General features: G+C 36.4%; 1 protein-coding gene across 31 annotated transcripts in view; it reads right to left on the reverse strand.

The window, feature by feature from the left end:
* Nucleotides 1-23,322, reverse strand: part of Ank2 (ankyrin 2) — a 710,882-nt gene that overhangs the window by 43,798 nt on the left and 643,762 nt on the right. For 14 of the 31 annotated variants that reach the window (XM_045144485.1, XM_045144488.1, XM_045144489.1 and 11 more), the window contains 8 exons: nt 21,612-21,714; nt 20,735-20,838; nt 7,998-8,222; nt 6,408-6,506; nt 5,271-5,425; nt 2,726-2,937; nt 2,259-2,463; nt 62-158 (listed from right to left, as the gene is read on the reverse strand). In XM_045144485.1, the coding sequence (XP_045000420.1) occupies nt 62-158; nt 2,259-2,463; nt 2,726-2,937; nt 5,271-5,425; nt 6,408-6,506; nt 7,998-8,222; nt 20,735-20,838; nt 21,612-21,714 (1,200 nt within the window). The remainder of the gene's footprint in view (nt 1-61; nt 159-2,258; nt 2,464-2,725; nt 2,938-5,270; nt 5,426-6,407; nt 6,507-7,997; nt 8,223-20,734; nt 20,839-21,611; nt 21,715-23,322) is intronic. The other 17 variants (XM_045144510.1, XM_045144505.1, XM_045144509.1 and 14 more) reach the window with 3 other exon arrangements.

The following is a 23,322-nucleotide window of genomic DNA, read 5'->3' on the forward strand; positions in this document are numbered from 1 at the left end:
CAATACAGGGGAAAGATGGGTAAACACAAAAAGTAGGCTTTGCTGTGCTTCATAAGTATACCTGGCAGACACGTTGGTTGTAAAGGAAACACATTCATTGACAAATGTTAGTGGCGTAGTTCCTGTGATGTCTTCCCACTGCGCAGGCGTGGTTCCACCTGAAATAACATCATTATGGAAGAAAGTTAGGCAAAAAACCAGACCCTGCATTGCAAATAAAGATTAGAAACAAATGGGCTTTGAATATAGCTCAGTGATAGAGAAGTTTCTTAGCATGTGCAAGGTTCTGTTTGATCCTCAGTACTCCCCATTAAAGACATTTAATACATCATTTTTGAGTCAGAGGCTATATAACTTATAGGTATACAGTCAGTCCTAGGTTCAATTACCAGCACTAGAGAGAAAGAAGGAAGGGGAAAAATGAAGAAAAATGGGAAAAATACATGCTAAAAATAGATGCATGGTAAAAAAAAATGCAGGGCTGGAGAAATGATGGCTTAATGGTTAAGGCACTTGCTGGCAAAGCCAAAAGACCTAGGGTCAGTTCCTTAGTACCCACCTAAGCCAGATGCATAAGGTGGCACAAGAATCTGGAGTTCTTCTGCAGTAGCTAGAGGCGCTGGTATACCCAAACTCAGAGCAATTCTCCTACCTCTGCCATCCCAGTGTTGGAATTAAAAGTGTGTGTCACCATGCCCAGCTTCTAAAGGTCATTTTTAATTGTATTTTATTCTAAAAGATCTGACCAACTAAAGAAATGAATATTGCTAAAATATTAATCTAAATAAGTCTGGTTTTCAAATTTCATGTTTTATGCAACTACTTTCAAAATATAAAATCTAGTCTAAAGCCTCTGGTTAAGGGTTATCATAGGCCCTAGTGGGGAAGCTACTACCGCTGCATGGCTAAGTAGGTAAGTTGTACATATCAAATTGTCCTCTGAATACTTACATTGATGTTCACAGACTAGTAATGCTCTCAGCTTTACTGATGCACTAAAAGAAAATTCTTTTTGCAGTTGTCAGAGTCTACTGGAGAGACTCAAACTTACCAAAGTGCTAAGAATAAGTGACCATGGTGTGCTCAGTGTTCAATAACTGCCTATATCCCCCTTTTAAAGGCTCAAGCAACATTGTGGAGGAGGTGGTGGAAAGAATGTCAGAGCCAGAGGATGGGGAAGAGTGCTGGGTAAGGCTTTCTTTTGGATAGAACACAGCCATTGCATTTATGAGTGTATAGCAAATGTGGTTAACTGTACAATATTGGGACCACTAACATTCCATCATATGTGGTAGAGAAGAGTATGAGGCAGTTAAGGGTTTCTGGGAGTTGGGGAAACATTTTCTTCAGTAGTGTAGTCATTGGCAAGATACATGTGCTCTGAATAAATAATCCCTTATAATGCTTATGCAACAAGCCCTAGCTAAACAGAGGGACACACACACACACACACACACACACACACACACTCACACATACCAAAGTAGAAGAGGAATTAGCTTGGAAGAGGAAGGGTTTCAGTAGAAGGAAAAGAGAATGTAATGGAAAGTGACTGTTATCAAAATATATTAACTTCATGTAAAAAATCATCATTAGGAAAAGAGCCTAAAATATGCTACAGGGAGAAAGAAAAAATAAATGAATAGCAAAATTTGGCCTCTGTTGAAGGCAAAACCACTGAGAAGGCTGATGACACCCTGTCTTATTTCTTCTTACATAGATGTAAATATGAAGACATGAAGGATGAGTTTTATACATATATAGGTTGGGTTTGAATCCAAACTCTGAAAAATATTTGACAGTATAACTTGGACAACTTACAGCATTTCTTTCAGTCTCCTTTTTAACAAAATGGGGGTAATGTTTCTTTATGAGTTACTGTGAATATTAAATGGCCAAGTGTATGAAGAATGCAGCAGCCTGACATAAAAATTTAATTTACTAAATAGCTCATTTCCTTTCACCTTTTACTTACCTAGTGGATTACAAATTCTTTTCCTGTATTAAAGCATCTAACTAACCCTACTGGGCTTTTTTGTTTTGTTGTTTATTTTTTTAAAATACAGTCTTGCCATACTGCCAAGACTGGCCTTAAATCCCCAATCATCCTACCTCAGTCTTCTGAGCATTAAGATTACAAGCATGTGCCACCACTCTCAGCTCCTACTGATATCTTCTGGCAAAGGTAATTTAATTTTTATGACAATTCAAGTTTTTTATCCCAGAATTTGCTACCCACATAGTCACACTTGACTCACCTGTGATACTGCATAGTAATCTTAAGGTTGGTGCATCACCCCCAAAACCATTTAACATGACATCACTTGAAGCTTTGGGGACAGGAATAGTCATGGTAATTGGCTTATGAAATTTTCTTCTTCTAGGTTCCAAAGTAACTATAGGGCTAAAGGTTGCTTTGTTGCCTAGGATCTTCTTGACCAACTCACTGTGCATAGGTTGAGCCTTTTAAAGTAAGGAAAAGCAATAAAATAAGCTTAGTGTCAAATATTTCATCCAATAAAAGCATTGCCAGTTTTGTGTGGCCATTATGAATTTTGTACTATCTGTAAACACACAAACTGTTGTGAGAACTTTGGTCTCTTAGTAGCCTTTACTTACCCGGGAATAATCGGATCACCTAACCTTTCAATTCTACTCTGAAAAGCTAACATTTCATGATGAGAATAAAATCCATCAGGACTATCTTCCTTCTACACGGACATACCTGCAGGCCAACACGGATGCGCTTGGTCAGTGCGCCCTCTGGGAAGACAGCCTGCACCTGCGGCACCACTGTGCTACTTAACACACCTCCCTCTGGGCCAATCAAGTTGCTGTCTTGTTTGATGCGTGACACCACTGCGAAGTACTGCGGGAAGTCACGAGTGATGATGCGACAGATTCGCTTCTTTTCCAGGTCTTCCGGGCTGTCCAGCACTGAGACAAGAAATGACTCATCTTCATATTGCAAGGATTTCCTTCTCACAGCATTCTAGCAAATTCACTGACATGGTTAATAGCAAACAGATGTGGCAGCAACATTCTTTGTTTAGGTAACAGGGACATTTTGAAAGCAAAGTCACCTTAACATCAGAAAACAATATTGAACTCTTTCATGCCTGTCAGCACTTGGTAGTCACATTGTGTGTGTGAAAACTAGGCCTGTTAGGAAGGCGTTTCATATTTGCCATGCCACCTTTGTAAGTGACAGCATATGAGGCTAAGCCTGGAATGAAAATGTATCTGTTCTTAATTTCTGTGATAGACAGGAAGCAATTGTATGAAATCCTTGGCTTTGTAAACTTAAAAGGTAGCTCAGACACCAGTTATTGTGGTTTTAAAACCCTTTACATTCTGGAGTAGTGCAGAAATAAAGCTAACTTACAAGGAATAAAATGAACTTAAAATTTAACTTCAAAAATCTTTCTCTCTCTCTCTCTCTCTATGTATGTATGTATGTATGTATTTATACATTTAATGTGGTCGTGTCAAATCAGTGATTATGATTTCACGGTTTCAATATTGTTCTGATGCTAATAATTTTCCAAATATATCACCTCCATCAGAGAATGGAATCATGGCTCTATAAATAGCTTGTGTTAATATTTAGGGCAATACAAAAAAACATACTGATTTAAAATTGAAAAGATTAGAAGTACATAAATCACTAAATTTTAAAGGATTATAGAAAGTTGTTCATTTTTAGAAATTGTTTATAATCCATTACTAAAGTAGAAGTTATAACTGTATTTACTGACTACTAGAAATAACTACATGAATAAAGGCAGAAGTTTCCAATCTGATCATTCATAACTGAACCCTGACACACTGGCAAATATGAGCATAAACTTGAGTATATTTCCAAAAATGCAAAAACATATACAAAGATGATTTTTTATTTTAAAACATATTTCCTAAATATGTGGAAATTTATAAGCGTGGTATTGCCTCAAAGAGCAAGATGCCAGTGTTTGTGGTAATGTTAATGACAGGTAACTGTCTCCAAGGAAAATGTCCTAATCCTAATATTAATAAAAGCAGTGCTTAGAAGAAACAGTTGCAGCTAAATATTACCAGGACTAAGCTTATCAGCAAGAGTTCTGACCCTGTTGTATTGCTTGGAGGAAAGTGACCTACATGTCTAGAGACAGTCTGGCTATTATTCTTATTCAAACCTTCAGTAACACGCAGAAAGAGCTGGGCACATCTACTCTACTGTCCATGAGCCATACCTAAAATTACTTCAGTAGTCCTGAGAGACAGATCAACTGGATCAACAGCTCTTTCTGCCCCCAGATATTTAGTTTTGTACAGAACTTGGTATACTCTTGACTATTAGGCAGATAACTTAATCTCTTTCTTTTTGGAGTTACCCATTGCAGAATGCATATTAGGGCTAGACACTCATTCTGTATAACTCATAGGAACCTATATGAACCACCACCTCCTTCTAATCAAACTGAGATATTCCAGTATGTGATTAAATTGACTGAGACAGATTTTGTATTTACAAAGAATAAGGTTTAAATTTATAAATGTGAAGTTTTCCAGCCCATTTCTTTAGTCCCAGAACTTGGGAAGCAGAGGTAGGAGGATTGTTCTGAGTTTGAGACCAGCCTAGGGCTACAGAATGAGTTCCAGTCTGCATAGGCTGAAGTGAGATCTGACCTGAGGAGGTGTGGGTGGGGATAAAGTTCTTCAAGTAGTTTAGTGTATGCATATATGTAGTTTTACCCTTGCTAAGTCTTTGTTTGAAATTATAGGTAGACAATGAACTTAATCTGCCTATCTCCTTAATAAGAGAAATTTAAAAAGAAATTATATTCCTTTATAAATTCATAATTGTGGATAGATTAAGTTTCTCAATAGAATATCTTACTGTTTTTATCAGGTTTTTGAACATCTTTTTAAGTTAAACATTTTCAAAAATCATAGCTTATTATCTAGCATCATCCATTTTGTTACAAAACAAAGATAACTACCCTACCTCTAGTTTTAATTTCCAAGAAGTTTTATTGGCGAATTGAAGCATTCTATATCACCATATGAAAATGTGATATTTCCTATCTGAGAAGATTTCATTTTCCTGAATTTAACATTAAATTGGATAAATGTATTGTGCATTAAAATCCATCCCAATGGGGACATAACAGAGGATGTGCTAGAGTAAATTACCACAAGAAAACACTCCTGAGTTATATTTGAAAAGAAATACATAATTCACATGTTCCCACTTTAGATTTCTTCTGCAGCTCTTAATCCAAAGGTACCTTCATCCATGCCATTAAGAATTTCATTCAGTTCATCTTCCGTGTATTCACAGAAATGCTCTTTCCAGCTGTCTCCATTTTCACTGCGCAAGACCACCAGCTCCCTCTCCTTTCCTCGAAGGGCCGCAAAGTGAGGTATCTCCACGATCACGGGCCTGACATAGTAAGGCAGAAAACTTAGTGTATACAGGAGCTGGCCAACCACAAGTAAAGTCCCTCATCTCTGTCTGTTACAAAGTGACCTGGAATTCTGCTCTTTCTGGGGGACAAGAACATAGTGGGCCATCCTCCACAGCCCAGTGACTAGCAGATGGTGGCACGGTAGTACTCCACCTCAGGGACACTGGTCCTCAAGTACATGCTGCTACCTTAAGCCAGATGATGTTTCCCTGTAAGTGCATGTGGCATTCTGGAACTTCCCCTTTGATAAATGTAGGTATAGCACATTTAACCAAAAGATGTACATGCATATCTATGATGTCTGCCAATCTCCTGGAACGTTTTCTACAAGGTGCAAAATGACAAAATGGGTTAAGAGGGAAATGGCTCATACATTGCATAGTCTGATGTGTTATAAATGAGGAGATGTCAGGAAGATAGACTACTTATGCTAGTGAGCCATGCACTCATGGGTTTTGCTTATATTGTGTTCATTCAAGGAACAATAGGCATGTGCACACAGAACAGCCCTAATGAGCTGCTCTACTGACAGTCCAAATGTGTCCAATGCCTATTATGTTTAGGATCCAGAACATGCACCATCCTGTAATTTTTAGGTCACATTCATCCTCAACATATAGACAGGCTTTCCAATTTTTTGAGTCCAGGTTGCTTTGATACAGACTCCAAACGCATCATCACAACACTGTAACTAGCACATAGTACAACTAGGCAGATCTCATGCTTAAACAAAAATGAAAGTCACAGCACTTTAAGGGAAGAGATATAAAAACATCACTTAAAAAAAAAGTCACATACCACGAGGGTCAGAAATGGTCCACTAGAGATAGGTCATACAGAATTTAAATCATAGAGAGGGACATGTCATGGGCACAATGACAAAAAGAGAAATAATATTGCAGAAGAAGGAGAAGAATGGGGGCCAGCAGCCATCAATTTGTTTTAAGTCACTCCTACCCAAGGAATTTGGTTCCAGGAGGCCCCAGCTGAAGGATGCGGCTGACCAAACTTTCTCCCTCATTAAGTGGGGGAGGAGCCGTTGGCAGGTGAAGTTTACTGAGTACATCCAAAGCAGCAGTGAAAGAAAGAACATAAGTAAGCTTCAGGTATTGTGTCCACAGAACCCCAGCATCACCAGCTGATGCACAGGGTAAACTCTGGTTCCACACTGCGTTTGGTTCTGCCCCCTCCATTGGTCACAAAGAGCAAGGAACCAAGACTCAGAGTGTACAATGGAGGTGCATCCATGCCAGGGGAGGACTTGGGTGTGCAGTCTGTCCCTATTTAGGTTCACTGCCAGGGAATTGGCCAAAAATAAATTAAAAAAGTGCTCCACAGGAAAGACAAAGCTGTTGGGAATATAATAAAAACTCTGCTCTATACAGAAGCCAGAGGTTTTCACAGATATTCTCCAACAGATTTGAAGATTATTAAAAAGCCTATGATTATCTGAGCATGAGGGAAGTAGGTGCTGATATTGAATATGGAAAGACTCATCACACAATCACAGTGTCATTCTCTGTGCAACCCAGAACTTTACAGACTCCGTCTATAGCTCTGATCTACCTGACAGGAGGATATAAGAGGTGGTTTCTATATTTGGGAAACATCAACACACTCCTTCTCAAGTGTGAAAGTAATTTGGAGCAACTTGTTAACAATTTGCTCCAAATTACATGCTTTAGAAGATTTCTTGAATTCTAAAGCAAGAAATCATCTCCCCGTCTGACAATGACAATGCGACAGTTCATGATAAGTAAGATTTTCTGTTTTTCAAGCACAGAGACTTGATATGACAAGAGTTAAATACAATTGATTTGTTTCAAAATGTTTTGGAGCTTCTCCCCCTCCAAAACTTCATCCTTTTGTCTCTTTTCAGTGGTAGCTATTTGCTTCCTGACATATTGAGGTGCTCCTCAGTATAATAGCTGCCAAACAAACAAAAAGAAGAAAGGAGAAACGCTAATTTCTGCTCAAAATTGCCAAAATGAGCATGGCATAGGTTAATCTCAATGTTTCCATCTTAAATTTTGGCTAAATACATAGCCACAGTAATTTACAGGCTCCAGATAGCAATTTTGCTAACAGAAAACAAAACAAAAAAATTCAGACTAAATTTTTCAATATTCTAGAAAGTAACACTGCTTTCCCCACCTGAAGGCCATGATTTGGGTTCACAGCTACATAAGACTTTAAATTTGTATTTGAAATACAGCAATACTTTATATATATATACCTTGCCATTCAATGAAAAAAAAAATACTTACCATTGCCTACTGCATATGGCAAGGATCTATGAGCACAATGGCCCTTACCACATTTGCACAGATAACACTATCACCTGAATGTTTAACCCATTGACACCTCAGCATCAGAGGCATGGAAGTGGAGTCAAGCATTGAGGTGCTGCTTCAGTTTTTAAAAAGTCACAGGAACCAACCTTCCTTCACAAGAGCTCTACATACCTTTGGCATTCCATCCTAGGGATCTGAAGTAGAGGACACAAGCTCATTGTGACTAAAAGGGAGGCGTATCAGAAACCCTTACCCAAGGAACTGAGCACCAGAAGGTCCGACTTCAATCAGGCGACTGGCTAGGCCTTCTCCTTCTACCATGGGGGGCATGGTCGCCAGTCTGTGGCGTTTCACCAGGCGGCAGGTGACCCGAGTTGGGGCTGTGCATTTCCGGGGTGGGATAATGATTCGGAGCCCATTATGTCTGCATCCACGCATGGCGCCACCTCGAGCATCCACCATAAAACTAACCAGGAAACTAAAAGTTAAAATAGAAGATTAGTCATGTTTCAAAAGAGAAGAGCAAAGAAATAAACTTTATGAGGTTATTTTTTATATATTGTTTCTTATTCTCAGAACTATGTTTAATGTAAATGCATACTGATGGAAAAAGTTCAGAAGTTTATTTTATACTAATGTCTATTTTTTATTAACTACTGTATGATTTACATCTTTTCACTAAATTGTTTTGATGTTAACTAGAAACTGCTAATTGAAAATATGTTTCACTAATATTAAAAGAAAATGGAATGAATTATAAAGGATGTCATGTCTCCTTTTCTAATAACTATTAAGACTTTTGCTCTCCTTTCTTATATGCTCTAAGTGATCTATATGTTGAAATAATATAAGAATAGATACAAGAGATGATTTGTCTAAGTTAATTGAACTTAATGTTGCAGTATTATATCTCATCTAATTCATTTTAATCAAATCCTATGACTGAAAAACAACTTCAAAGGTCTTCTCCCAAAGTCAAATTCAAGGCCCTGCATCCTGCTCCAAAATCATCTGATCTAGAATTTCAATATTTAGCTGGTTACAAAAGGGGAAAAGCAAGGCAAATAGCTGTATTGAATAAGACAAAATTTTTAGCTAAAGTGTATATTTATACTTTTAAGTAGAAGTTTCTCTGACAGACTTCTTTGAATATTAGAATACTGAAACCAAGAGGGGGAATCTCAGAAGCAGAGTGGCCCTCTCTCTGTCTCTGTGGTGTAACTTCAGGGGTGGGAAACTGTAGGCATGTGCTGGTAGGTCTTTGCACATCATGATTTTCTCCAAATGACCATAAGATGGAGGTGGAAAATCACAATTTAGAAATACAACAACCTTTCTATAACTTTTGCTTCATTATTTCTACACTAATTGTCCATGACAAGAAGAGTTATAAGGTAACTCTTCAAGCATTTGCATTCTCTTGAGAATGTGTGAACTTTGAAGTTGTTTTCTTTGGGATGGTCACAGATTCTGATAGGGCTTAGCTTGGAGGTTTTTCACTTTGTTAGTTATAGCATACACCAATTTCTCCAGTCTTCAACCTTCTCAATGGCAAAAATTAACAACAATCTATTTATTGTGTACACATATGAATAGTACATACAAATAGTATGCAGGCTCTTCCATAACCACTCTACTGTCTGCCCCTTTTTCACTGTATTTGAAAGGGCTTTATACTAAAACAACAAAAACAACAAAATGAAAGCAAGATATAGGTGTTTCCAAGATGTACTTATAACCAGCATAGATCCAGATTCAACACACCTAGATATTGCCTCCATGACAACATTGAAAACAGTTGAAAGGTGTTTCATCAAAGTTATAGGATAGAACACAATACATTTATGTTACTTTTAGGCAAGTGTAGAAAAATATCTTAGCATCTTTGCCATAGCAGAACACAGAATTTATTAGGCATGCTATTAAACAGAAACCTGCTGCCAGTAATAGGAATGGGTGCAGGGTTGCTTAGAAGGCCCTCTGAAGCACGTCATGCAATAAGAAACCACAACAGAGGAGTCACCGTCCTCCCACATGCAGGAGCCAAGCTCGGCCTGCCATTCATCCCTAGTGTCTGGAATTTTAGGAGGTGTGAAAACCAGGGAGTACAAGTAACAGTTCATACTGCATGAACTGTTGATGTTTCTGGTCTTTCTCTAAACACAGTGAGAAAACACTGTGTTCTTTTTATTAGTCATCAATACGAATTTATAAAACCTTTATTCATTATTTGATTTTAAATGAACTTTGCATAAAAGAAAAAATGGTAATCCTTTCATTTCATTATTTTGAGTATACTTATATTGATTTCCATTTAAAAGCAGAAGAAGGTTAAGTTTCAACTAGTGATGTCCCCAAATGCACTGCAATATTTCTGACTTGATAATTAAGATTAACACTTTATTTTCAAGCCTTTTTTGTTTCAAATCTTTTGATTACTATTTCAGAACAGGGACTGTAGAAGTTATAACAACTGGAGAAATTATAACATACATGTTTCATGTTATTAACCCTCAATCAAATTAAAAAAGAAAAAATATTTTTAAAAAGAGGAGTGGAGAGATGGCTTTGCAGTTAAAGTACTTGCCTGCAAAGCCAAAGGCTAGATTCTATTCCCCATGAGCCATATAAGCCAGATTCACAAGGTGGCACATGTATCTGGAGTTTGTTTGCAGTGGCTGGAGGCCCTGGCATGGGGGTCCATTCTCTCTCTCTCAAATAAATTAAAAAATAAATATTTTAAAATATTTGTACCTTTTAAAGTTCTGTAAGAATTCTCCACCCTAAAGTTATGGATGATTATTCTTGCACAGTACTATTCTAGCAATGGCTTAGGATCTATAGGACATTAATTCTATATCTAGAAGGGCATGTAGAATATTCTGGCAGTCCAGTCCCTAAACAGTAAATCATAGTAACTATGTCCTTGGCTGGATCAATGTATAAGTAACTACATGCTAGTTCACTTTCTTTAATTTTATGTTACTGAAATCCTTTTGATTCCACTTCCTCCATATTACTTTTCATGTGGGCTTTGTTCCCTTCTTTCAAGTGTCAGGCATTGTAGCAGTACTGAGGACAAAGAAAGTACACACTCAGTCAGGCGTAGTGGTACGCGCCTTTAATTTCAGCACTCGGGAGGCAGAGGTAGGAGGATCACTGTGAGTTAGAGGCCACCATGAGACTATATAGTGAATTCTAGGTCAGCCTAGGAGGGAGTGAGACCCTATCTCAAAAGACAAGCAAACAAAAGTACACACTGATTCGTTTGCCAAGAATCTCACACTCTACACTCAGATGTGTCACATAAGTTTTATGTTTTCTTGGACTTAATAATTTTCCTGGCATAAGAGACATTACCTGTCACCTCACATGGGAACCATCTGATGACCACAATATAGTGGCCATGGTGTCCTTTTTTCTTCCTCTGCACCCTAATAATGTGTACAGTGTGGACCAAGCACACAGTAGAGAGTCAACAAATAATTTAAGAAAAGATGAATGAACAGAAACCTGAAAAGGCAGGCTTGTGAGGTTGTGTATATTTATATCTAACACTGAGGCTAAATAGATAGGAAATCAATCCTTTAGTCTCTAGCTAGTTATTCCAGAGCTTATTTGAATCACTACATTCATATGGAGAAGGCAGTTAGAACCTTAATTTTAAATAAGCTATGAAAAAATTTATTTTTTGCTGTGAGGGATCTGTATGCTTATTTCCATTTAATATTTGTTTAAAATGGAAATATGTAAAAAAAAAGAATTTCAATCATACAAAGTAAAAAAGAGTATTAGGAGTAAAAAATGTGTGCAGAAATACCAAAGATGGGGAAATCAAAATAAAATAACTTGAGGTTGAAGCTACAAGTAGATAAATTTACTTATCTATGTCACTAGAGATCAGAAAAGAAAAAAAAGAAAAAGAAAACCTACATGTTGCATCAAATCTGGGTGTGGTGATGTACACCTTTAATCCCAGTACTTGGAAGGCAGAAGTAGGAGGACTATTTGGAGTTCAAGGCCAGCCTGAGACTACATAGTGAATTCCAGGTCAACTTGGGCTAGAGTAAGACCATACTTCAAAAAAAAAAAAAAATAAATGCATCAAGGAGCTGAAGAGATGGCTTAGCAGTTAAGGCACTTGCCTGCAAAGCCAAAAGACTCAGATTTGCTTCCCCAGGACCCAGGTAAGACAGATGCACAATGGGGTGCACACATCTGGAGTTCATTTGCAGTGGCTGGAGGCCCTGCCATGGCCATTTTCCCTCCCTCTCTCTCAATCTCTCTCTCTCTCCCTCCCTGCCTGCCTATTTCTTTCTATCTCAAATAAATAAGTAAAATAAATTTTTAAAAAGTTGCATCAAGTACAAAGCAAGTTAGAAGAATTATGTGCATAACACAGGAGAAAAATTGAATTTCTAGAGAAGCTAATCCTTTGGTTTTAACAAGTAGCTAAAGAACTGAATGAGGCTAACAGAAAACAATAAACTCTAGTGAGAGTATTTTATTTAGAAACTGGGAGAGAAGAAAGTGAAGGAAGTAAAACACTATGAAGGATAGACCTAGGTGACATGACATGAAAAAAGTAGATGCTTAAAAATCAAAAGGATAAAAAATTATTAAAAGCCTATTAGCAAAAGAATTTGAACAAATGATACTTGTAATTGCCAAAGAGGGAACTAATAAAAAGTTGACTTAGGGAATTGCATTCTACTTCTTTTAAATAAGAGAAGTAATGAGCCAAGTTTATATCTAGGTGCTTATGAAGTATACTGATAAAAGTTGAAAAGTGAATCAATTACTTCCAATGGCTTATAATGTAATAAAAATGGACAAGCATTTAAAGAATTTCATTCAAAATAGAATACCAAAAGTGCTCATTAGGTAGATGACAAGGCAACCTAGAAGACAGTGATTGTACAGTGTATAAACAATTGCAACACACAAATTGAAGAGCCTAAAGAACCACAGGAAAAAGAGAAAAGTTCAGCAGTGTGAGGCAGGAGACAAGTCAGTTCACCTGCTAGAACTAATTGAATAAATGTGATTTTTCTAACCTCTGAGGCAAATTAAAGATGAAATAATATAATACCTACACACATGTACAGATAAAAAGAACTAAAAGCAAGAAAGTCAAAATGCACACGGGAGATGGTACATGGATTGAAGCTCAGCTCTACAGGTGGTGAGGTGTAAGACCAAAGCCTCCTTGTCAATGAAAGCTAACCCTATTTCCACCTAAGGCTTTGAGGAGAATAATCATATGTGAGTAGTACATATACATTTCAATAAATGCTTGCTCCCATCACCTTCCTTACCTTTTATATATTTTGAATATTTAAAAATTTTAAAAATATAGTATGCCATCTGAAAAATAAATGGTGAAAATACCATTTATTGAGGATCTACAATGTACACAACTTTATACTAACCACCATACTGTGTGAATGGAATTGTTATCATCTTATGAAATTTATTACATAGATATAAAATTACTATTAGAGAAGAGCATAGCATAGCCTACTAAAGGAGGGCGTGTCCTCTCTTTCCTGGTCCAGACATAGCTCCCTGAATTATTTCTATAACCAGTCAAGTAAATTGGCATCTTTGTTTTGTTTTGTCATCCATAAAATGAGAGACAGGTGAATCAGTGCTAAGTGACTTCCTAATGTTAACAATATTATAGACCATAAACTACATTAGAAACCATACTTTAATATTTCTTTTCAGATGCTCTAGAGGAATTAATAATTGGAAAGAAAGTATTTTTCAAAGACACATATATTGGTTTTACTATATGGTGACAACAACTATTTTGCTGAAAACGTGTATGCATACTGTACCAAACAGTGACACAGAAGAGAAATGTGAGGGAACAATGGCTTTCATTGCACATCTTACTCTTCAAATGAAATCCAGCAGTCATGCAAGGGAGAAACTCTGACTGAAGTTTTCTAAATTGTGAGATACAATGTTATCACAATTTAAAAAGAATAGAAAAGCAAAAGCAACTCAGTTTTATTAGGCAGATGGCCTGCCTATAAATATGCAATTTGATTAGGTAAACAGGTACATGCTTCAGAGGAGGCAGCAAAAACAAGTACTGGAGCCTTTAGGGACAACATCCTCTACCTCAAAGTTACTGATCATCCTGAATCATAGGGCGGGGACAAGGAAGAGACTGCAGCATTCAGTTAGTTATTGGGTGAAAGTCAAGAGAAAAATATCATCAGGGTGCTTCAGTGATCTGTGTGTACATAGAAGACCAGACATGAATTCTGACTTCTTAGGTGCTGTGTGAAAAACACCAGGGGCTTCTCTGCATCCCCCTGACCCTTCCAAATTCTCCAAATTCTACAAAGTGACTAATTGACTAAAACTGACTATGGAAAAGGTAGTTCAAATTTGTTAAAATCATCCAATTATTTATCAATCATGTTCACATAGAGAAAGGTAGCATTTAATGTGTACATGAAAAAGGATATATTTTTAATAAAAATAGAAACATGAAACTCTCTTATATGTAGACTGATAAATTATATTATCATGATGGATAGCTAGAGAACAAAAATATTATAATCAGCTGCTTGAAAGGCATTTTAATAACTTCATCTAAATCACATAGAGCAGTCATTATATTTAGAATGGTGACTAGAGGCATTCTATAGCAGAATTTCCAAAATACCTAAATGAACTAGCAAGGAAATGCACTATCAATAAACTCTTAGTCATTGGTTCACCTAAAAACTTATAAGATAAAACAAAACAGAGAAGCTCTAAGTGCCACATAAAATGATAGCCTTTAATAAAACTTTAAAATATTGTCTTTAATTTGTATAATTGTGGGGAACAATATTTTTAGCTGTATACAGCACTTCTGCCCATAAAATAAGCAGAGATATGTAGACCCATGACCAAGACAGGAGTCCCTATTAATTTTGACACACCACCACCCAATTCCCACTGGAATTTAAACATGCCCATTTCCCCTGCACTAAAAAAAGGGGAAATGAGCAATGTCTTGATTTGGAGAATGTAAACCTTTATCTCTCTTCGGCTGAGCATCTTCAACACTAAAGCATCCTGAGGAGAGGTATATGTGCAAGTAAATGGTGAAAGGGGAAGAGGAATAGGCAACATATTCAGAGAAGGAACTATGCAGATGTTCACCTGCTGTTGTCACGATCAAGACATGGAGAGTTGCGGCTGCAATAGAATAGATATTTTAAGACAGAGAAGGGATGGATAAAGTGAAATATCAAGAATGAAATCAGAAATGACTTTCCCCTGAAATATGTTATTCATCTACCAATTTAGTGTTCACTGAAAAAAAAAAAGACAGAAATACAATGAGACATTGCTGTATGCAAATACTAAGAGAAGAAAAAGCAACAAGGCTCCTGTGGCCATTCCCATGTGAGGATTCTGAAGATGTTGCACAATCACTGAATATGAGCTGCAAGCTTATTTAGCATTGGCTTGTGGGCACACTTAGCAAAGCTCAGTGTCCAAAAGCTACAAAACTTCAAGCCATAATACAGTGAATATATAGTCTTTGATTGGATGGACATAGTTTTGATTCATATGCTTTTCATTCATACTTCTAATACTTTTAAATAGTGATAATGGCATGGTACTCCAAAAGAAATGCAAACAGAAAAGGTACAATTTAAAGTATAGCTTCAGTGATAAACAGCAGCATAAACCCTAAAATAGCACAGGAACAGTGATTACCTACTAGCAGGTAAGAAGAACTACACAAATACAGGCATAGTGCTTTTTCCAAGACTTTATTGGCTGTTTGGTGCATTGTAGTCATCCTCACTAGACACAGTGTCTAATCCCACACTTCAGTCCTCCCCACCACTCCTCCTTTTCCTAAGAGTTTGGTCCCACTTAAACCTTCCACATATTTTCATGTGGTTCCCTTGTGTTCTCAACATTTACTGAAATACTAAAGCATACATGTTTTATAAACCTGGAATCCAATCTTATAAAATTGTTTTTTGATAGCTTATAAAATAATTTTCTTCTTCTAAAATACTCTACCTTTGTGTATCTAAAGAACTCTCAGGGTTTTATGAAATATGTGAACAACTAAAATAATTGCTGAAAGTTCTTAGATAAGCATTTTGTTGACCCGTGAAAAAAACTTGACTTCTTCTCATTTCAAATATTCAATTATTGGGACAAATAATTTCAATACACCCTTAATCAAAATTTTTCAGAGTAATGTGAGATTTATAGTCTGTCTTCAGCAAATTTAAGATTACATTTTTATGAATTTGTTATCATAGTATATCCTAAAACCTCATGAGTAGATATTTAGCTATTGGCATGGGGCTGTCATTAAAGCACTACAAAGGTAAATATTTTTGACTCTCAGTACAAAAGGTGATTTATAAACTAACTATTGATAGGAACTGTGCTGTATAGCTTCTAAATCGTTGTGTATTTGTAAAATTGATAAAAGCTGTAAAATTCAAATGTTTCCTCTTTTCATTGGACTGATCATGCCTGGGGGTGCTAGGAATAAGTGTGGTTAGATTCACTGTGCGTCAAACCACTCTGGAAAGAACAGCAAAAAGACATGTCAGTTTTTTCATTTTCCAGATATTAGCTGCATCTGCTGGGCAGAGAAGAGTGTGAACATTATATGCAGCCTTCTCTGACATGGACATATGCCTTTTAAAACATGAGGAAGGGCTAGAGGGATAGCTTAGCAGTTAAGGCATTTGCCTGCAAAGCCAAAGGACCCAGGTTCGATTCCCCAGGACCCATGTTAGCCAGATGCACCAGGTGGCGCATGTGGCTGTATGGGCTGGAGGCCCTGACGTGCATACTCATACTCTTTATCTTTCTCTCTATACCTCTTTCTCTGTCAAATAAATAATTAAATATTTTAAAACATGAAGTAAGGGTAGGATAAACCAACAGTATTGCTTTGTAGTAGAAGCTGCAACTTTTATCAATCTAAATTAACTTCTAAATTTCATAGAATCATGGACATCAATTGGCGACATACAAATAAAAAAATTAATTTGACTATTCCCTTATCAAAAAGTCATTTTTCCCCTTACACTTTAACCAGACTTTGAAGTTATGATTTCATCTAACAGTTAGAAAGAAACTCGGTGGTCTGGAGCGATGACTTAGTGGTTAAAGCACTTGCCTACAAAACCTCAGAACCCAAGTTTGACTCCCCAGTACCCAGGTAAACCAGATATACAAGGTGGCACATGTGTTTGGAGTTGGTTTTCAGTGGCAAGAGGCATTTGCATGCCCATTCTCTCTGCTTTTCTCTATTTGCCTCTTTCTGTCTCTCAAATAAATAAATAAAATATTTTTAAAAAGAAACAGTACCTTGAAAACTGTTTAAATAAAAACTTATCATTATTACAAGATATGGTATGATGAATGCTATTCATATACATTATCAATGTAGCTTTCAAATATAACACTTAGGATCCTTAAGTTTTCAAGGGTAAGTTTCCATCATGTTAGAAATGACATCATGTTTGCTCAAACACTACATCAGAGACACTAAAAAATGATGCTGCTTAATATAAACAAGCCCAATAGTCACCACTGTGCATTGAACTACATTGGTATTGTCATTTACAAGATTCAGAACACTGATCTGTAAGGTGTGAAAAGTGTGGAATGCATATAGGAAGAGTGTGAAAATAGTGATGCCTAAAATCTACTAAGTCCCTACTCTTTCTAAGCAAAGGCTAATTACTTTTAAATAATTTAAACTTTCAGAATCTAGCAGAGAATCAGCAACATAACACTCATCTAATAGATAAGCAAACAAACTCAGATTTTATATGATGTGATGCCACCTATGGAATGTCAGTATCAGGACCTGAACTCTGACCCAAATCTTACTCTGAACCATCACATTTGTGTCTCCCAAATTAAAAGATCTCTAGAGAGCTTTATTTATTTATTTATTTTTTGGTTTTTCAAGGTAGGGTCTTACTCTAGTCCAGGCTGACCTGGAATTCACTATGTAGTATTAGGGTGGCTTCAAACTCATGGCAATCCTTTTAACACTGCTTCCTGAGTGCTTCGATTAAAGACGTGTACCACCACGCCTGGCTAGATGGTTTTCTCATGTGTGTATGCTTTCCTTAGCATCTGTCACTAAGTGTGATGCTTATAAAGACATAAGAAGATGAAGATAAAAAACATTGGAGAAAACTGGGTCTATAGTGAGAAAGATTTTCCTTTCAACTAATGATATATAATCTGGACTCATAGGATATCCAGCACCAAGGCCCTGACAACAGAAATATGTGTGACATGTCTAGGATGGGTATTAAAGCTTTAAAGCTCCTAGGGAGGTGACTCCTTTGTATAGCTAGTATTATGAATAAGTAAGTCAATATAAATGTTTGAAATTCACAAAAGTTAGTTTATTGGAGGCTACAGTTTTTAAAATCTTAACTAACCAATCTTTACATTTTGGTGAGTGTGGTATATTTGTGTATGTTCATATAGGTGAGTACAGATGTGTGTGTGTGTGTGTGTGTGTGTGTGTGTATGTGTGTGTGTGTGTGTGTATGTACACCATAGCATACATGTAGAAGTAAGAAGGTAACTTTGAAGGTAGGTCCTCACCTTCCATCTTGTTTGAGGCAGAGTCTCATTCTAACTGCTGTTCACTGCTGTGTTTGATAGGCTAGCTGAACCATGAGCTTCTGAGAAGTTCTCCTTCCTCATCTCCCCTGCTCACTGTCTGCATATTGGGATGAAAGACACCTACCACAGCATCCAGCTTTTACATGGGCTTAGGGATCCCAAGTCAGACACTTGTGCCTACAATGCAAGCTCGTTATCAACTGAGCCATCTCTTAAACACCCTTAACTGATCAAACTTTAACCACTGAATGCTGCTGGTTCATTATAACTAATCAACCACAGTTATGTCATCATGAGTAAGTAATGATTATTATCTAATTATTATTGCATAGAGATGTCATTTACCTTGGTAAAATAGTAAAATAGGCATGGATATTGCTGTACTTAAAGTATTTTTCTGACCTTCGGTAAAAAACAAAAACAAAAACAAAAAAAAAAACAAAACTAAGGGTTCCTTTTAAGTGTAAATAATTTTTAATGTAAACAATTTATTTTGAAAACCAATCTATTTTCACAATATATGCTCTTCATATAATTCACTTATTAATAGTTAAGCATATTATACCTTAGATTATGTCTTAAGTTATATTTTCTGGATGCTTGTCTATTCTCCTGTAGATCCAGATCTCTTTGCCCTCTTACTCATAATGTGAAGAAGTTTATGGAAAAAGGGAACGCCATAGTTTTTTCTAAGTTATAATGGGTATTTTGATTATTGCATTTTATACTTAAATATTATAAGTAAATTTGAAATGGCTTTAACTTTTTAATTGCTCTAAATAACTCCTTCCTCATAAACTAGATTTATTTAACATAGACATTACTATGAATATTTTCAGTGACTATACAAGAAATTTTATATTTTATGGTCTTTAATAGAAGACTGTACTAAAATATCCAAAATGTCTACAATATCATGGACTATTCTCCTAAAAGAAGACTATTTTACAATGACCAGAACAAAAAAAATTCCACTACTCAAAACAGTTCTGGAGGGCTGGAGAGATGGCTTAGCAGTTAAGTGCTTGCCTGTGAAGCCTAAGGACACTGTTTCAAGGCTTGATTCCCCAGGACCCACGTCAGCCAGATGCACAAGGGGGCACATGCATCTGAAATTTGTTTGCAGTTGCTGGAGGCCCTGGTGCGCCCATTCTCTCTCTCTCTGCCTCTTTCTCTCTGTGTCTGTTGCTCTCAAATAAATAAATAAAAATTAAAAAAAATAGTTCTGGAGATTATGTATAAAGAACTTGGGATAAAAATTTAAACCAAAGTATTCCATTTGCTAATATTCCTACAACATGAATAGGATCTTAAATTAAATGAAAATATGTGTCATATATATATATATATATATATATATATATAATATATATATAATGATTTCAAATAACTTGATATATATATGCATATATACATGATACATATATATGCATATATATCAAGTTATTTGAAATTATAAAAATGTAGAGTGAGAAAAACAAGTACAATAATATTATAATTTAAAATTCCTTAAATAATTTAAATTATACTTAACTGAATTATTACACCTTAAGAAAACTTTAAGTATGTTTGAGAATATGACTGAAAGCCTTACTTGGCATCTTTGCTGATTATACCAGGCAGCATTGGTGAAATAGTGTATGAATCTCTGAAGAAGCTGAAAAGGCAATTGGCAATACCAAACTCGTTTATTTATTGTTTGTTTGTTTTTGTTTTTCGAGGTAGGGTCTCACTCTAGCTCAGGCTGACCTGGAACTCACTGTAGTCTTAGGGTGGCCTCAAACTCTCGGCCATCCTCCTACCTCTGCCTCTCGAATGCTGGGATTAAAGGCATGCGCCACAACGCCCGGCTCCAAACTCATTTATTTATAAACCTCCTTCGAATAGTATATGAACTTGCCTGTGTATGTGACTCACACTCCTGTACACATGATTTCAAATGCATTGAAATGTGAAGAGAGGCATTATTTCAAAGACCAGTTAATTTTTTAGCAACTGAAACTTTCTAGTAAGCAGCTTCACCAGCCTTCTTTAAGATGCCTTAAGGACAGCCAAAGAATAGCAAGGAGGCTATCCATAAGTTCTAGTTAATTAGCAAACTATTGGACACAATTCTAGGAGTTACTTTAAAACAGCAGTTTTCTACACCAAATTCAACCCTTTCTGCCAATTCATTTGTATAAACAGAGTCCATGTTGAAAAAAGCAATGTTATTTACAAGTTGACACAAAGGTCACCTTCTCTGTAAGCTAACCATCCAATGAAGTTACTGGACAAAGCTGTGATTTTCCCTGCCATCTCCTGTTACCTCTTGATCTGGATACATAATATTGATTTACTCACCCTGAATGAATAGGACTGGAAGACAGAGCCACGTTGTCCAAGTTCTCAGTGCCCCAGCTCAGACGATAAGAATTCCTTTCTGCCTCCTTGGCTAGCGTTGATACCTACCCCAAAGAAGATTGGGTTTAGTAAACATGTCTCATTTCATTTAAAGTAAAATATAATGACACCTAAAAGGCAGCATCAGAATTTGCTATTAACTAGAAAATTATCACTAAAAATATGGGGTCAGAGCATGTAAAATGAATCTTTAATAATTTACTCTCTTTTAAATTATATTATTGATATAAAAACTTTTTATTTAATTGCCTTTGAAGAGTGTAGGTATTCATTGATAGCCAAACAAGGATGTGATAAAATCATATCTAAAATAAAATTATTCTAGAATAAAATTTAATTCTTTTTTATAGCTAAAAACTTTAACTATTGCCAGGTAAATATTTAAAGATTCTGATCATCTTATAAATACAGCCAACCTTTGTTTTTTCCACAATAAATATTTTATTTGAAAAACACAAATCCTTATATGAAATTTATATAGTAGAATTCAGTATAACTGAAGAAATAATATAGCATGTTATTTCAGTAAAACTATGCATTGAGAAACCTAGTGAACATTTTCTGTTTTAGGAAAGCCACAAATTATTTATCCATTGAGTTAAGAGTGATTTAAATTTTTTTGGTTCTCCCTCTCTTTCTTGCTTTCTTTCTCTTTTCTTTCTTTCTTTCTTTCTTTCTTTCTTTCTTTCTTTCTTTCTTTCTTTCTTTCTTTCTTTTTTTTGTTAAAAGCTTCCTTGGGATGTTTATAGCATCAGGAAACATGAAAATGCTGTTCCAGAAAGTAAAGACATGAAGGCAAAAAAAAAAAGTCACGTACCTGATGGCTGGGGATCACAACTGTATCGTCAATCATAGCACTGTCCCTCAGGTAGGACGCATGGCTCAGAGTGTGAGACCTGTCGGAACTGAAGGATCGAAGGCTGGTAGGTTGGCAGGAGGTCATGGTCATATACCAACAGCAGAAGGGTTAGGAGATGAAATGAGCCGAGCAGGAGAGTGAAAAAAGCGTGCTATTAGCTAACAGTGCAACTTCCAGGGGGACACTGTGTGGCCCTACTTCTCTGTCCAGTAGCTAACTAGCACATCCTTTGACTGTCCTCACACTCAATGGCAAGGACACAAGGGAATCCACAAGTTCAAATTTGATACTCCTAATCTGATTTGTTTTCTTCCCTGAAATGTTTGAAACCAGCAAAGTTTGCTTGTTGCCAGTGTAAAAGATTTACATAGAAACAATTCCAGGGTAGTTTACTTAAATCCATGTTGAATGTTCATCTTGCTGCAACTAAGGGAAAATATGGGGAAGGCAGAGAGAAAAACAAAATGAAAATGTAGGTTTCACTTTTGCTCTTTATTTTCCATTCTCTTTCCATTGCGCTTTCTGTTCCTCTCTCAACTGTGAATGACTGAATGTCCCTGCATGCCCCTGGAAGGTACAGTGAAATGAACTGTGCCAGATGCATGCTTCCTGCGGAAGAGGAGCTCCTCTTGTTTGTCTCTGATGACTCCCACAATGCTATTTTTCCAAAGGAGAGCAAGGTCCCCTCTGCATGCCCTGTGTGCAATGCAGGAAGCACCACAGGGTTGGTTGCTGTGGGGAGGAGATGCAATAGCACAAGAAATTTTCTCAGCCCCAGCCCTGAACAGACACATCTGCCAGCACAAAGACAAATTGCCAATGGACACTGAGCAAAGCTTATGTTTAGCTTAAAAGTGGGTGCTTTATATTTCTGCTAAATCTAAATTTCTAAGTTCTGACGAACACTCAAATGTGAAGGACAAAAACCTCTCTCTTTGTAAAGCAATGTCATTCCTTTTTAAATAAGATGTACAACCAAATGACAAGAAGATGATTGGTGGGCTTAACACTTTTATTTTATACTTTGAGACAGAGCCTCACTCTCTTATGTAGCCCAAGCTGGCCTTGAATTTCTGAACCTCCTCTTTCAGCCTCCCGAGTAATGGGATTACAAGTGTGTGCTACCATCTCCAGCTTTACAATTGGTATTTTAAATAATATATCTCATACATTATATGTTATAAAATATGTTATATGATTGATATTATATATATACATATATAAACACACATATATGTATATATATATACATTATGCATACATATATACATAATGTTCAAAAATTAAAGCATTGCATTCAAACTCTTAGTCAAAAGCCCACCAAGAAGGAAGGAGATAAAAATGTTTTCATAACACTATGGAAGCAACTTTCACTCCTTTTAGTTAGTAGATATTTGGCCAGTGAAGCAGTGTACAATTATGAACTAAATGGCAAGTTAACATATTTATCAGCAGGAATTATTTTACTTTTTCAATTAAATCATATTTTGTAAGCCATATACACATGGTTTATACAAGGTGTCAGTGCCAATTTTAGTTGTCTTTGAAAATATCAGCACTTGAGAGATTATCATAGCTATACAAGATGTGGACTCTCCTATTTTGTAGACAGGGTTGGACACTTCAAATCTTACCGGGCAAGTAACATGACAAAAGAAAATGATTATCT

Source organism: Jaculus jaculus, chromosome 2 (assembly GCF_020740685.1).
Source record: "Jaculus jaculus isolate mJacJac1 chromosome 2, mJacJac1.mat.Y.cur, whole genome shotgun sequence".
Classification (NCBI taxonomy): domain Eukaryota; kingdom Metazoa; phylum Chordata; class Mammalia; order Rodentia; family Dipodidae; genus Jaculus; species Jaculus jaculus.